Here is a 15,273-nt window from a genome sequence, read left to right on the forward strand (position 1 = left end):
TTTGTATGACTGTTACTTTTTTTTTAGGTTATTAATGTGGATGATGATGGGAATGAGTTAGGTTCTGGCATAATGGAACTTACAGACACAGAACTGATTTTATACACCCGCAAACGTGACTCAGTAAAATGGCACTACCTCTGCCTGCGACGCTATGGCTATGACTCGAATCTCTTTTCTTTTGAAAGTGGTCGAAGGTGTCAAACTGGACAAGGTAGAACCTTTGTGTTTTTTTCCAAATATTATATTTGAAATATTGCTCTTCCAGCTATTTTATATACAAAGATTAAATTCATATTTTTTTCTCCTGAGAAAAATACCAAAATAAATAGATTGTTAAGAAAAGATATAATATACTATGTATTAATTTATCAAGTTTTTATTAAGCATATTGTCTATGCGGGAAATTTTGGCTTGTGTTAACTTCAAGATTTTTTAGTAAATGATTAGGCCTGCTAAATTGACTGTCTTTATCATTGGTTTTTTTTTTACTACCTACTACTTGAATGGCCTTGACAAGTTACAAGACTTCTGTTGAATGTTAAGTTTCTCCTCTATAAAACGGAAATGGTAATACCTATCTTATAATTACTGTAATAATTAAACAAGGTAACGATTGGAAAACACCTAGGGACTTTGCAAGGGGCCTGTTACATGGCAAATGATAACCTTGGAATGGTGAGTTAGGCTCCCCCTGCTGTTAAAAAACAGACTAGTGTAACTGTGCAGGTCTTGATTTCATTAGCTTTATTTTGGGCCATCTCCTTTGGATGAATGAAAATTATTCTGTAAATTTTTGGCAGGGGTTTGTTTTGAAACAGGGAATAATCAGTGATTTATTATATATTTATTTAAAAGGTATTTCTTACTCTTGATGCATAGAATGCTTACTTTACAATTCTGCTCTTCGTCAAGTGTTCCTATAGTTTTTTTAAAGGTATATTAACTATTTTTCCCTTTTGGTTTATATTTGTAGGAATCTTTGCCTTTAAGTGTGCCCGTGCAGAAGAATTATTTAACATGTTGCAAGAGATTATGCAAAATAATAGTATAAATGTGGTGGAAGAGCCAGTGGTAGAAAGAAATAATCATCAGACAGAATTAGAAGTCCCTAGAACACCTCGAACACCTACAAGTAGGTACCCATTTTTCCTCTCACATTTTGAGTAACAGGTGTTTAGTTCTAAGCTATAGATTATGGATATTTAATCTGTAATACACTGGAAATCACCATTGGATAACAGAAGTATAATGGTTGTCAGTTTTTAAAAACAGCTGTAATTCTAAGTATGTCAAATATTTTTAAAATGAAAACATTATTTCATAGTATCTAAAATATGGAGTGGGTGGGTAATACTATTTGTGCTCTGATTTCTGCTGTCTTGGCAGAAAGACCTTCTGTAATCCTCTCAGTACAGATTCGATTCTTACTCATTTTTATTCTCTTTGCCCTACCCTGTTCTTCCTTAAACCAATAAACAAAAACTCAGCTCCAGGATTTGCTGCTCAGAACTTACCTAATGGATATCCCCGATATCCCTCATTTGGAGATGCTTCATCCCATCCTTCAAGCAGACATCCTTCTGTGGGAAGTGCTCGCTTGCCTTCAGTAGGGGAAGAATCTACACATCCTTTGCTTGTGGCTGAGGAACAAGTAAGCATGTGCTACTGTGTAACAACAGCAATAATGATTCTTCAGAGTTAGCCTATCACTGTACTAATACAGGAAGATTTTATTCAGCCTGAAATTTAACTTTCACTGTTTGTAAATTACTTTCATAGTGAACAGTCAGAGGAAATAGCATATATTTGCTGGTGTATGCTCAAATACATGTGGGTATTCAGGGGAACTTAGCATTACAGAAGCTTGTGGGTTCACAAGAGGTGTATCTACCTACAGACTAAGAAAGCCATAACTTATGGTCATTTCTCATTATAAGAACCTCTAGTGGATTAAAAGTTTATGCTGCTTTTCATATTTTAGTCATTATAGTCAGTGAACTACTAGTAGAAAGGTAAATTTTGCTGTTAATGTTATGGAGTTATTTAGTGTTCCTGAGTATTCTAGTTTTCATGTATGGAATGAAGTATCTGGTTGGAACCGCTGTATTAATTAGTTATACTTATGTTTTGTAAACTGTATGTCACATTAAAAAGTTTTTCGTGTTTTTAAAATCAGTTTCTTTGTGTTCTTTACATGGTGAGTTCTTATTTACTGTAATTACATTTTTTCTTTATTTATTTTTGAATCTTTAAACTTTTATATATAGTCTTCTAAATATTTTTATATTATTTCCCCGAAATATCATTAAACTTTTATAAATAGTGATAATTTCTTACTAGGTGGCATTTATTTTATATCTATGCATTTTATAGAACTCTTAATAAATCTAGTAGAGTTTATCTCCTTATACAGTCAGATCATCAGTAATTAAGGATAAATTTATCTCTTCCTTTTCAAAGTTGTTATTTCTTATTTCTGAGTCATGTTTTAATGCTTTGATGAGAACCTCTACAACAGCAACAAAATGGTAATCTCTATTTTGTTCTTGATTTTTGTACTAATTCACTTTCTGTTTTGTTTTAGGTACATACCTATGTCAACACTACAGGTGTGCAAGAAGAGCGGAAAAACCGCATAAGTATGCATGTTCCATTGGAGGTGAGGGTTTCTAACGCTGAAAGCAACACACCAAAAGAAGAACCAAGTAGTATTGAAGACAGGGATCCTCAGATTCTTCTTGAATCTGAAGGGGTCAAATTTGTTTTAGGGCCAACCCCTGTTCAAAAGCAATTAATGGAAAAAGAGAAACTGGAGCAACTTGGAAGAGATCAAGTTAGTGGAAGTGGAGCAAATAACACAGAATGGGACACTGGCTATGACAGTGATGAACGAAGAGATACACCCTCTGTTAACAAACTGGTGTATGAAAATATAAATGGGCTATCTATCCCTAGTGCCTCAGGGGTCAGGAGAGGTCGTCTGACATCCACCAGTACCTCAGATACCCAGAATATCAACAACTCAGCTCAGAGAAGAACTGCATTATTAAACTATGAAAATCTACCATCATTGCCTCCTGTTTGGGAAGCCCGCAAGCTAAGTAGGGATGAAGATGACAATTTAGGACCAAAGACCCCATCTCTAAATGGCTACCATAATAATCTAGATCCAATGCATAACTATGTAAATACAGAGAATGTAACAGTGCCGGCAAGTGCTCACAAAATAGAATATTCAAGGCGTCGGGACTGTACACCAACAGTCTTTAACTTTGATATCAGACGCCCAAGTTTAGAACACAGGCAGCTTAATTACATACAGGTTGACTTGGAAGGTGGCAGTGACTCTGACAACCCTCAAACTCCAAAAACGCCTACGACTCCCCTTCCACAAACCCCTACCAGGCGCACAGAGCTGTATGCCGTGATAGACATCGAGAGAACTGCTGCTATGTCAAATTTGCAGAAAGCACTGCCACGAGATGATGGTACATCTAGGAAAACTAGACACAATAGTACTGATCTGCCCATGTGAGCCTGGAAAGCATTATGTTGTTTGCACCTTTGTGAAGTTTTTAAAAATGAAGATGCAAGTGCTTCATTTTCATTTCTAAACACTAACTCCTTTTATAGACTGATAAAATTTTTTCTGAATATTTCATGTGCATCTTTAACTAAAGGGAATTAATGTAGAGCAGGTACTCCTTAAAGAACACTAATTTCATTATATACTACTCATTGTACAGCAGCATTCCCATTTTCACAGTGCCTATTTAAAATGAGAGTTGAATGAATGACATGCTGGTTGATTTTTATCAATATTATGGACTTATGCATATCTTTCATGTCTAAGTCATGGTTGGCTTTTAAAATTTTTCATAAAGCCTCTTGACAATGTGCATTGCTAACAGATAACTATAGGCTTTGAGAGTAATGCTCATAGATTCACTCTTCACAGTATGTGGCCTCCAGCATGTAACATGAGGAATTCTTTATTTCATTAATTAAAGGCTTTTTAACTTGAGCCAAAACATACGTAAAGGAAACAGAAGTACCACACCTCCTCTTATACTAGTCAGCTCCTTTGCCTTCAGTGTTACTAGAAAGAAGCCTGTGTCCATGAATATGGTTTGCTGTTGGTGCATTGAAAGGCAGGAAGGGGACAAGATTTTCTATTTACTCATCTCATGATGTCATTTGAAGTGCGTGTCCAGATATCTTACTCAGAATTATTATAGGCTCAAGAATCAGTCTCAGGTCACTTTACCCAAAAACATTTGAAAATCTGAACCATGATCTCTTGAAAGTTTCTCTCCTATAGATTATTGACAACATGTTGTTTTCTGGAGGCATTTGTGCCATTAGGTTTTCATTTATCTTTGGCTTTTTCTTTGGTGTTTGGGATGTCTTATTTTTGTTGCCGTGTGTCCTTTTCACTTTAAAATGTCTGAGTTTGTATATAGTTTTGAAATTGGACTATGTGTTTATTGTTGTTTAGTTTGCATTTTTGTCAAATTACGGTTTTGAAGGTTCATTTGGAACTTACTGTTATTCTATAACAGGGTTACCCTTGTCCAGTATTTATTTATATGCTGTTTACTTTTCAAGTTGATAAAAACAGTTTCTCAATTCTAAATTTCCTGTGTCCATAGGTGATCTCTTTAGCAACTGAGAAAAAAAGGAAGATAACTTTTAACATGCAAAGTTCCCTCCAGGTGTACTATGTTTTCTCTGTGGGCACTCTCCCCAGCACTTTAGCAGTAATTCCCCAGCTACACACTGCAGTTGTACTCTGCCCACTCTAGTGTTCCTCAGCTCTGCTGTCCTTTTTCTTGTAGCTGGATCTTTGATTATCCTTTGATTTCCATGAAATATTAATATTGTTGCCAGCATAGCAGGTACAGTGGAAGTCTTGTAGCAATGAGATTGTATCATAATTTAGGATTTAAAATGAATTAAAGTTTATATAAACTAAAGAGTCTTCATATGTCAAACTCTTGGAAAATTGAAGATGTTCCAATTTCCTAAACACTAGAGAATACGAGAGAAGGTAGAGTGGAAAAAGGTTAGGTAACCTTGCAAAATATTTTACTCTTTTCTCTAAATATGAGGAAGTTTGAGATTATGATCTGGATCTACCAGATGTAACAAAGGTTAATTTAGCATGAAAAAGTTTTAGTCATATTAGCATCCATCCTATTCAGTAAATAAACAAATCATAGGACAGTGATGGATTAGCAGAACAGTAGAGTGGGATCATTATAAAGAAAATAAATTATTAAAGGTGTCTTTATCGTTTTCAGTGCCATTTTTATTGTCTTTATTATAAATCAGTATCAGTGTCTTTTATCATTCTATGTGCATAGCAGGATTTTCTTTTCCCCCTTTTGTTGCCCCATGAACTTGGTGCTTATTAAAGTGTTCACTGTTCTCTTAAAAGAGAGCAGTGGTATAGGTGTGCAGTTTCCCTGATGCAGGTTTCATTTTTAATATATTGTTCCACTTATTCTTTCTTCTAAGTAAATTGCTAATTGTGCCAAATTTATGTAATAGTTTTTGTAATGTGGAATAAGAATTATGATGGAACCAATGCACATAGTTTTTTCTGAAACAAGCAGTCAAGGCAGAACATTAATCTCCAAATGAAAGGGCTGATCTATTTATTCATTTTGGAGGTTGGATACTTTATTCTTTCTTTCCATCATCCTTTTCATTGTTTCCTTCAGATTCTAATTAGTTTTTCTTTTTTTAGATAACTCCAATATAATCATTGCTGTTTATGCTTTAAATACTATGTGCTTTAAAAATGAAAATGGGACCAATTTGTCTGCTAAGAATTTGATTTTAGGTACTATAAGAGTATTAGGAAGATATATACGACTGGTGTTAATTTCTAGTTGTCTTCTAGAAATCACTTGTGTTCCTATTTAATAAAAGGTAATTTAGAATACTACTTGTCCTTTGCAGTAGTTTAGTAATGGGCATTAAGCTGTGTCCTGGAAGGATGTACCTATTAGTAGGTGCATTTTAGAATGAGATATTAATATTTTATTAGCATATAATTGTGGCCATATGTCTCAGATTTTCTGAGGCAGATCTAATTTTAGATATTCTGTTAGTAGATCATGTGATCCTTCTTTTTGGTTTTGGAAATATAATCACTGTTAATGTTTTCCCTCCAAATAGAATACTGTTTTATCCATATAAATCATAACAGCATCTATCCCATGCCAGGGTTGGAAACTGATACTGGTATTACCTGTGTTTTTTCTTCACATGTTTTATTTCCCAGTTTCATCTTCTTTTAAAAATGAAAATATGGTGCCTTCCCTCCCTCCAGGAAGATTGGCAAATAGTTCCTTTTATTTACTGCTGCTGTGGAGTGATGAGATATGCACTTTACTCTTGAAGATTCAGCAAAAAGCTTTTCACTTCCCAGTATATCCAGAATACATCACATCTGGGACTTAGGAAAATTTGCCAAGCAATCTTTGTTTTTATAGATATTAATGTTGATCCCCCCCATTCAATGTTATAAGAACAAGTCAAGCTAGTGTTTGTTTATCTCCTCTCCCTCCCCAAAACTGTGGCACAGCATATAAAAATGTACCTCAATAATGTTCTATTAAAAATGGGACAGGGGCCTTATGTTTTCATAATTTCCCAACAATGTGCCGCCATATTTTTGCCTCAAGTTAAAGGTTTTAACAGACTTAAAAGTACTTCCCAATTCCCTGTGCTATTTCTAACCTATGATGCCCAAGTGTTTTGTGCAATGTGTAGTGTGTGTGTAGAAATCCATATATTCTTGAAATAGACACACCATCAGAGACATCATTCACAAGTAACTGATGTATTGGCATCTCATTCATATTTCTGATGTGTGAGGTATATGGTACTAATTACCTTTTCCTTGATGTTTGCCAAATTTGAATAAAGACATTGGTACGAAATTACAGAATGTAAAGAAAATGTTTTTGGCTTGAAAAATTAACAAATATTTTATGACATACCACAGTATACTCTGCCCAAACCAACACTGTATCTATCTTTCCTGTTCTTTACATCCCTGTTCCCCATTCTTACTTCCTCATTTTTTGGGGGTATAACAGTTCTTTTGTAGCATCCTTATAATTGCAATTCTATGGCAATTGGACAATTATAGCATGGAAACAGACTGGTATTAATCGTACAGTAGTCACCAGTGTGCCACATTTGCATTAGTAATGCAAAATATACATTTTATAAGGAACAAACTTTGTGTTATGTTTTATTTTCATTACATTGTATAATATTGTAAGATTATTGTATGTCCTAATTTGCATTATATATGTTTCTTTCCTACGTAAAGGCATAAATATAGCAACTTTGTATAAAGGTAGCTTATTAGATTTTTAATTTTTTCTTTTATAAAAAAATTGTCTAACAGTGGGACTACCATTGCCAAATTGTACATGAAATATGAATTTTACCCCCATGGTTAACTTCTTTTATAAACATTCCATATTTCTCAAATAAAAGACATAAGTGATACTATACTATGCATAAATTGTATCTTAATGCTGTTTCAGATCAGCATTTTAAGTTTTGGTTTGCATTTTTACTATTGGCAAAACGTAACCACTGTTAATTAAAATAAAACCTTGTATATGTAACAACATAATTTGCCCTCTGTCCCTTCCCACCCTTTGTTCTCTATTTCTCCCTATCAGTGCCAACTTCATACATTTTGTAGCATGGCAATAAAATATAACTTTTACACTGAGGCCGAGTGTGGCTTTTTGGAGGAAGTGGGGATGGGATGATTGCTCTCTAGTTCTCCTTTGCATATGACTCTCTTTGCCAAATAAGCCATGTCATCAGGCACGAAAAGTTCTCTCATACACGATGTAAACATGCTTTAAGGACAAGTGTGAATGTGCTTCTAAACTTAATTTTTGTCATGACAACTATTTTTTTTATCTTTGGAGAAGTCAGAGTTCTTGAAGTACAATCAAACCTTTATTAACTGGAGTACTTATAATAAGCTAGTAATTGAATTTAGTTCAACAAGGGCTAAGCAACACATTTTTAAAATCCTTATTATAGAGTATTAGTATACTTTCCTACAAATTATGTAAAATATGGTTTAATCTTAGATGACTTAGGATTTTGCAATGCCTTACTGTTGTCATTTTGGCATAAATATCCATGATGAGGTACTCAAGTTGATACTGGAAGCTGAGCTGACCATACACTAACCTGAAGCATTCATGAAAAACTGCTTTGTTGAATAAAGTCTGATTGGAGTTCTTTTCATGCTCACTTTCCCCTTATTGCTGAAAGTAGATTGCAGTAAAAACCCCAATAAAAAGTTTGGTTGGATATTTACTTAAAGTTTTATTGTATTTATATTTCACATATTGCTTGAAATTTTAACATTTTCTTTTCTAGTCTCATAACACTGCCTCTATTTTCCAAACAAATGTATAGTAAGATACCGAAATGAAATTGTAAATATTTGACAGGCTCTGTATGATCATTCCAACTAGACGTTCTCAGCTCTGAGACTTCAAACCTGTTTTTAGCCACTGAGTGACATTGCAAAGCCTTAGTTGAGTACAGGTCAAGATTAAAATTATTTAAACAATGAAGGGGGTGGACATGTCCACAAATGATTGATGTAACTGGCATGATAAAGACACACACAAAGGAAGGGCATTCAACTCAGCCTAGGGGTGGTTTTCAAGCAAAGCTTCTTGGAGGGGGTGATCCCTGAGGTGTTTTGTCGAAAGCCTTTGTAGCTTAGAGAAAGAGAGGATGTCTTAAGGAGAAGGGATAGCATGTGCAGTCAGAGATATAGAAAGATCATGACATTCAGTGGTTGGTTCCAAGAGGTTCCAAATGACTAGCACATGGAGAGCAAAGGCAGGGTTGGGGTATAGAGAAGAAAGGAGAAATGAGAAACATCACATAGAATCCTAAGGAGCTTCTGTTTAAATTAGGTGAGAGAACTTGAAGGATTTTAAACACCAGAAAAATGATAGTTTAGAAAGATTACTCTGATAACGTGTACATGAAGGGCACAGTATTTTAAAGCAGGGAGACTGGTTAAGAGGCTTTTTTTAAGAAATGGAGCCAGATCTGATAAAAGCCTATTCAAAGGCATTGTTAAAGGACCGTTTAGATATTTGTTGCTGTGCAACAAACCACCCTAAAATTTCATGGCTTAAAGCAGCAATCATTTTGTTTCTCAAGTTGCTATAGCTCGGGATGGGCAGGGCACAGCAGAGACGGCTTATCTCATAAGATGTCTGGAGGCCTAGCTTCCTCACATGTTTTGTGTCTCAGCTAGTGTGGTTCAAGCAGCTGAGGTCTGGCTGGACCAGTTCAACCAGTTCATGTCTGGTACTTCAATTCTAGCTGTCAACTGTTTTCCTTAGTTTTCTTCCATGTAGTCTTGGGTCATTCTTCATGCGGTCTTACATGGCAGCTTAGGGTTTCCAAAAGCACAGAAGTAGAAGCTACTAGGCTTTCTTGAGGTCTAAGCCCAAAACTGGCACAATGTCATTTCTGTTGTATTTTGTTGAATTATGCTAGATTATGTAAAGGCATAAATATCAAAAATGTAGTTTATTCAGGGCCACCATTTAACAGAGGGCCTAAAGGAGAAAGAATCAACACTTCTGATTGACAAGGGAAATGACAGAAATGGAGGGGACAAGGATGACCCCAGTTGTCTGGTTTGGGTGACTGTGATGGTTGATGGTGTCAGTCCAGTGAGATTTAAAATATATTCGGTGGCTGGGCATGGTGGCTCAGGCCTGTAAACCCAGCACTTTGGGAGGCTGAGGCAGGCGGATCACCTAAGGTCAGGAGTTGAAGACTAGCCTGGCCAACAAGGTGAAACCATGTCTCTACTAAAAATAGAAAAATTAGCCAAGCGTGGTGGTATGTACCTGTATCCCAACTACTTGGGAGGCTGAGGCAGGAGAATTGCTTGAACCCAGGAGGCTGAGGTTGCAGTGAGCCAATATCGTGCCACTGCACTCCAGCCTGGACAACAAAGACTCTCTCTCTCTCTCTCTCTCTCTCTCTCTCTCTATATATATATATATATATATATATATGAAACTTACATATATTTATGTGCACTTGGGGGCTAGAGGTTTGAAGAGAAAGATGGTGGGTTCCACTGGGGACTTAGTTCATGGTCTGTGGGTCACCCACATGGAGATGTCTAGTAGGTGGTTAGATAGACAGATGGTTTCTGTCAGCAGCAATTTCCCCAGTGATAAATCCGGACAATCTTTTTAAAGACAATTTTTAAAGATGTTATAAATGACAGCCCTCCAGAATACCCTGTTTTATTACGACACTTCTCACAACTGTACAAAGCAAAGCTTCACTCAAACTAGCCAGGCTCAAAGCACAGAAATAGAAAGTTAGATATTTCTACCTTACCTCTCTCCCGTGCTGACATTCATCCCTTCCTGTGCACAGCCATAATAAAAGCCAACATTTACATAGTGCTTTTTATTTATTTATTTATTTATTTTTAGACTGAGTCTTACTCTGTTGCCAGGCTGGAGTGCAATGGTGCGATCTTGGCTCACTGCAACCTCTGCCTCCTGGGTTCAAGGGACTCCCTGCCTCAGGCTCCCAGGTAGTTGGGACTACAGTTGTGCACCACCATGCCTGGCTAATTTTGTATTTTTAGTAGAGACAGGGTTTCATCATGTTGCCAGGATGGTCTTGATATCCTGACCTCAGGTGATCCGCCTGCCTCAGCCTCCCAAAGTGTTGGGATTACAGGTGTAAGCCACCGCGTCTGGCTATATAGTGTTTCTTATGTGATAGGCACTTTATTAATGCTTTTCAACCTCAGGATAACCATAGGAGATCATTTTGATTATTCCTATTATACAAAAAAATAAAACACAGATTTGTTAAGTAACTTGTTCCAGGTCCCATCTTGTAATTTAGAGCCAGGATTTTGAATCTAGGCACTTTTCTATGGAGATGTTCTTAAATGTGGTTTGTTTCTCATTCTACACACTTGATCTAAGTACTAAGAAGTCTTTATCCATCTCTGCTTTCCTTTTGGGTGACTCTCTTGCAGGATATAATTGATCTTGTCCAATCTTCACTCCTAAGATAACTACCTAGTCAAGACCAGAAACATTTTACTTATTTTCTGATTTGAAAAGATTGGTGATATGCAAAGGCCTAAAGAAGTTCGGCTACTCTGCCAGGTGCAGTGGCTCACGCCTGTAATCCCAGAACTTTGGGAGGCTGAGGAGGGTGGATCACTTCAGCCCAGAAGTTTGAGACCAGCCTGGGCAACATGGTGAAAACCTGTCTCTATGATAAAGTACAAAAATCAACAGTGTGGTGGTGTGTGCTTGTAGTCCCAGCTACTCAAGAAACTGAGGCAGGAAGATAGATTAAGCTTGGCAGGTTGAAGCTGCAATGAACTGTGATCATGCCACTGTGGTCCCGCCTGGGCAACATAATGAGACCCTGTTTTTTTTTTCTTAAGTGCTACTCTAAGTGTGCATCACAGTTTGTACACTGGTTCTTGTGTACAAACTATCACAGTCTGCAGCAGGAGAAATATCAAGTCTTCTAACCTTCACCTTATTACCCAAACAGTAATCTGGATGGACCCAACTCAGTGTGACTGTGGACTCCTGGTCCTTTATTTGGTTTCCTTTCCCAGGTATTCTGAGTGTTCCTGAGGAATGTAGACAAGTCCCATAACTCTGTTCTGGTGGTTGTTTTCTACTTCAGCTAGTTATTTCACTCCAGATAATGAATCCACCCTTGCTCCCAAATCACCTCTAGCCATCAAATAATGATATGCTATAGTGCTTTCCTACTTCCACATCATGCCAAGCATACCCAACCTTAGCTACTATATTTCACAAAGCTTATTAAAAGACTGGGGATAGAATGATAACAATAGCTAAGCTAAACAGCTTACAGTAGGCCAGACACTGTTCTAAGCTATTCAATCTTTGTGATAATTAGCTCCATTTTAAACAAAAGAAAATTGAGGCACAGAGAGATTATATAACTGGAGGCTGGCCAGTTAAAAAAAGCCAACTCACTGAAAGCCAAATAATACCAAGGGGAAGAGAGAGGAGGACATGGGGTCATAGAGAGGAGAGGGTCACAAAGACTTTGAGGGAGGAGAAGAGGTTAAGAGAAGCAAAGACCAAGGGACTTGAGAGTAGAGGACAGATGATGAGCCAGGAGAAAGTCACACAACGTGTTTAATCACAGAAACATGGATTCCCAAGGTCTCACTACCTCCCTAGGCCCTGTAACCTATCTAATACAAACTGCTCTGAAATGCATAAATAAGTCAGGCACAGTGGATTCCACCCGTAATTCCAGTAGTACTTTGAGAGGTCAAGGTGGGCAGATCTCATGAGCTCAGAATTTCAAGACCAGCCTGAGCAACATGGTGAAAACCAAAAATATACAAAAAAATACAGGCACATGCCTGTATTCCCAGCTACCCGAGAGACAGGTGGGAGGATCGCTTGAGGCCAGGAGGCAGAGGCTGCAGTGAATGGGCATCACACCACTGCACATCCCAGCACTTTGGGAGGCTGAGGTGGGCAGATTGCTTGAGGTTAGAAGTTTGAGACCAGCCTGGCTAACATGGTTAAACCCTGTCTCTACTAAAAATACAAGCTGGCCATGGTGGTGCATGCCTGTAGTCCCAGCTATTCGGGAGGCTGAGGCAAGAGAGTTGCTTGAACCCAGGAAGTGGAGGTTGCAGGTAGCTGAGATCATGACACTGTATTCTAGCCTGGGTGGCAGAGAGAAACTCCATCTCAGAAAAAAAAAGTATGAACAGCTAAAGGAGAGTTTTTGGTAAGCCACCAAATTGATTACGCTCTGAATGACCTTCAATGAACTGATTTAAAGAGCCTGTGAAACCCATCCAAGATTAGAAAGATTACAAAGCTAGTATGAAAAATGGTTGAAATTCAAACTCGTATAGTCTGGGTCTAGAAGCTGAGTGTTTAGCCTCTGGGTGCAGGGGTGGGATCAAAGGAGGGGGAAGTAGGAAAGGAATAAGTGTCAAAAGATGCCATGGAGAAAGGACACATTTCCAGGGTCCTATTATAGGATCTCTTCCTGGCTGCCTCTAGCCTCAGTTCCGCAAAGTGGCAGGGCCTGCCTCCTTCTCCTCACCCAAATGCCTCTGGCTACATTACAGCCCAGCAGGGAGCAGTAGTTGGTTTCCCCATCACACACAGTCTCAGACTTGCCTACCAGAGGACATAATAAACATCTTCAGGTATGTAATTTTGCCCACAATAAAAACAACCTTTTTCAATATTGTGCAGGCATCTTAGTTTTTCATTGTGAATCTTCTTATTCCAGAATGTGATTTGGGATTTGCCTAGTAAAGTACATTTCCTGAAAGAAGACCAACTTTTCCTACAAAGAACAGAAAACTCTTAGGAGATTTAAAATAACAATTTGTCCAGCCCGAATCCCCCTTTTCACGTTGGACCTGAGGAATACCGTAAACCAGGGTCGGCAAACTTTTTCTGTAAAAAAATCAAATAATAAATGTTTCAGGCTTTGTGGGCCCATACAACTTGTCATGACTACTCAACTCTGCCATTGTGTAACTCTGCTATTGTACTGTGATGGTAAATATGAATGGGTATGCACATGAATTCCAACGAAGCTTTATGGACCCTGAAATATTAATTTCACAGAATCTTCATGTGTCAGGAAATTGTTTATTTCTCTCAACCACTTAAAAATGTAAAAACTGTTCTTAGGCCTGGCACGGTGGCCCACGCCTGCAATCCCAGCACTTTGGGAGGCCGAGGTGGGTGGATCACGAGGTCAGGAGTTCAAGAGCAGCCTGGCCAAGATGTTGAAACCCCGTCTCTACTAAAAATACAAAAATGAGCTGGGCGCAGTGGCACGTGCCTGTAATCCCAGCTACTCAGGAAGCTGAGGCAAGAGAATTGCTTGAACGTGGGAGGCGGAGGTTGCAGTGAGCCGAGATCACATCATTGCACTCTAGCTTGGGTGACAGAGTGAGACTCTGTCTCAAAAAACAAAAACAAAAACAAAAAAACTGTTCTTAGCTCTCACGCCATAGAAAAACAGTTGGCAGGCTGGGTTTGACTCCTCATAGCTTGCCAACCCCTGGTGGAAATCAATCCTCTAGAGGATATCTGAAGGGTAGAAACAACTAAAAATGGAAAATTCCTGATAATGTTAGCACTGTCAAAAATTCAGGAGACCCCAGCTACTCAGGAGACCGAGGCAGGAAGACTGCTGGAGCCCAGGAATTCCAGGCCAGCCTGGGCAACATGGCAGACCCCATCGCTTAAAAAAACAAAACAAAACAAAACAAAACAGGAAAAGAAAAATCCAGGAGCTTGTTAAGTGATCAGTTAGTCAAAGGGTGAAAAGCGGGTATCACCAGATGACAGAAAACAAATTTTTCTAGAGAACTAATTTTGCTTTAGACATCCGTCAACTTAGAGAAAGTAGAAAACTGTCTCTAATAAACTGAAATATTTGGGACTGATCTCGATCTCTGCCAAAACACTCACATGGTTTGGCAGAGATCGAGATCAGTCCCAAATATTTCAGTTTATTATAAACAAAGACTAATAAGTCGTCTCTACTATTAGAGGAAAAAAAAAAAAACAGACTGAAATGCAAAAATTCCTGAAAATGAGTAAATAAGGCAAAGATAAAATACTACAAATGTCTCTTGTCAGTTCACAAGACCTTATCCTGGGCAGTCAACGTCCAATTAGAAATAACGTTTGAAAATTTAATAAGAGAAAATGAAGTCTCCTTCTGTAATACACAGTAAATAATGTTTAAAATTAAAATAGCAATAATATTATCTGGTAATATGATGGTAAATAGCCCCTCCCAAAAACTGAAAAAGTTGAAAGCAATGGTATATAACATTTCAAACTGTGTACATATGTGACTTTAATACAAATGTTTCAAGATTAAATTTAAGAAAATAAAAATTAAAAGTGTGAGCAAGAACTCCATTGCTATGACAATCCGCGCAGCGGCCACCTCTTTGTTCTTAGGTTGTTCTTCTCTCAACCCGCCCCTTCCTCCTCCTCCTCGAGCGGTGGCCACGCCCCCTCTAGTGCGAAAGGCTGCGTTTCCGGCTCGTGGGTCTCGAATCAAAATGAGACACCGGCGGGCGGAAACGGCTGGTCGGCGGGGCGCGCAGGCTGAGGCTCCGCCCTCGACAGCAGGGCGTGTGACGTC

General features: G+C 38.0%; 1 protein-coding gene across 7 annotated transcripts in view; it reads left to right on the top strand.

Moving 5' to 3' along the window:
- The window catches only part of FRS2 (fibroblast growth factor receptor substrate 2), a 121,467-nt gene extending 113,699 nt beyond the window's left edge, over positions 1-7,768 (top strand). For all 7 annotated transcript variants that reach the window (XM_078336842.1, XM_035256992.3, XM_054238592.2 and 4 more), the window contains 4 exons: positions 28-214; positions 977-1,135; positions 1,491-1,654; positions 2,588-7,768. In XM_078336842.1, coding sequence (XP_078192968.1) covers positions 28-214; positions 977-1,135; positions 1,491-1,654; positions 2,588-3,538 — 1,461 coding nt within the window. In that variant the 3' untranslated portion in view covers positions 3,539-7,768. The remainder of the gene's footprint in view (positions 1-27; positions 215-976; positions 1,136-1,490; positions 1,655-2,587) is intronic.
- Positions 7,769-15,273: the final 7,505 nt, after the last annotated feature.

Source organism: Callithrix jacchus, chromosome 9 (genome assembly GCF_049354715.1).
Source record: "Callithrix jacchus isolate 240 chromosome 9, calJac240_pri, whole genome shotgun sequence".
Taxonomy (NCBI): domain Eukaryota; kingdom Metazoa; phylum Chordata; class Mammalia; order Primates; family Cebidae; genus Callithrix; species Callithrix jacchus.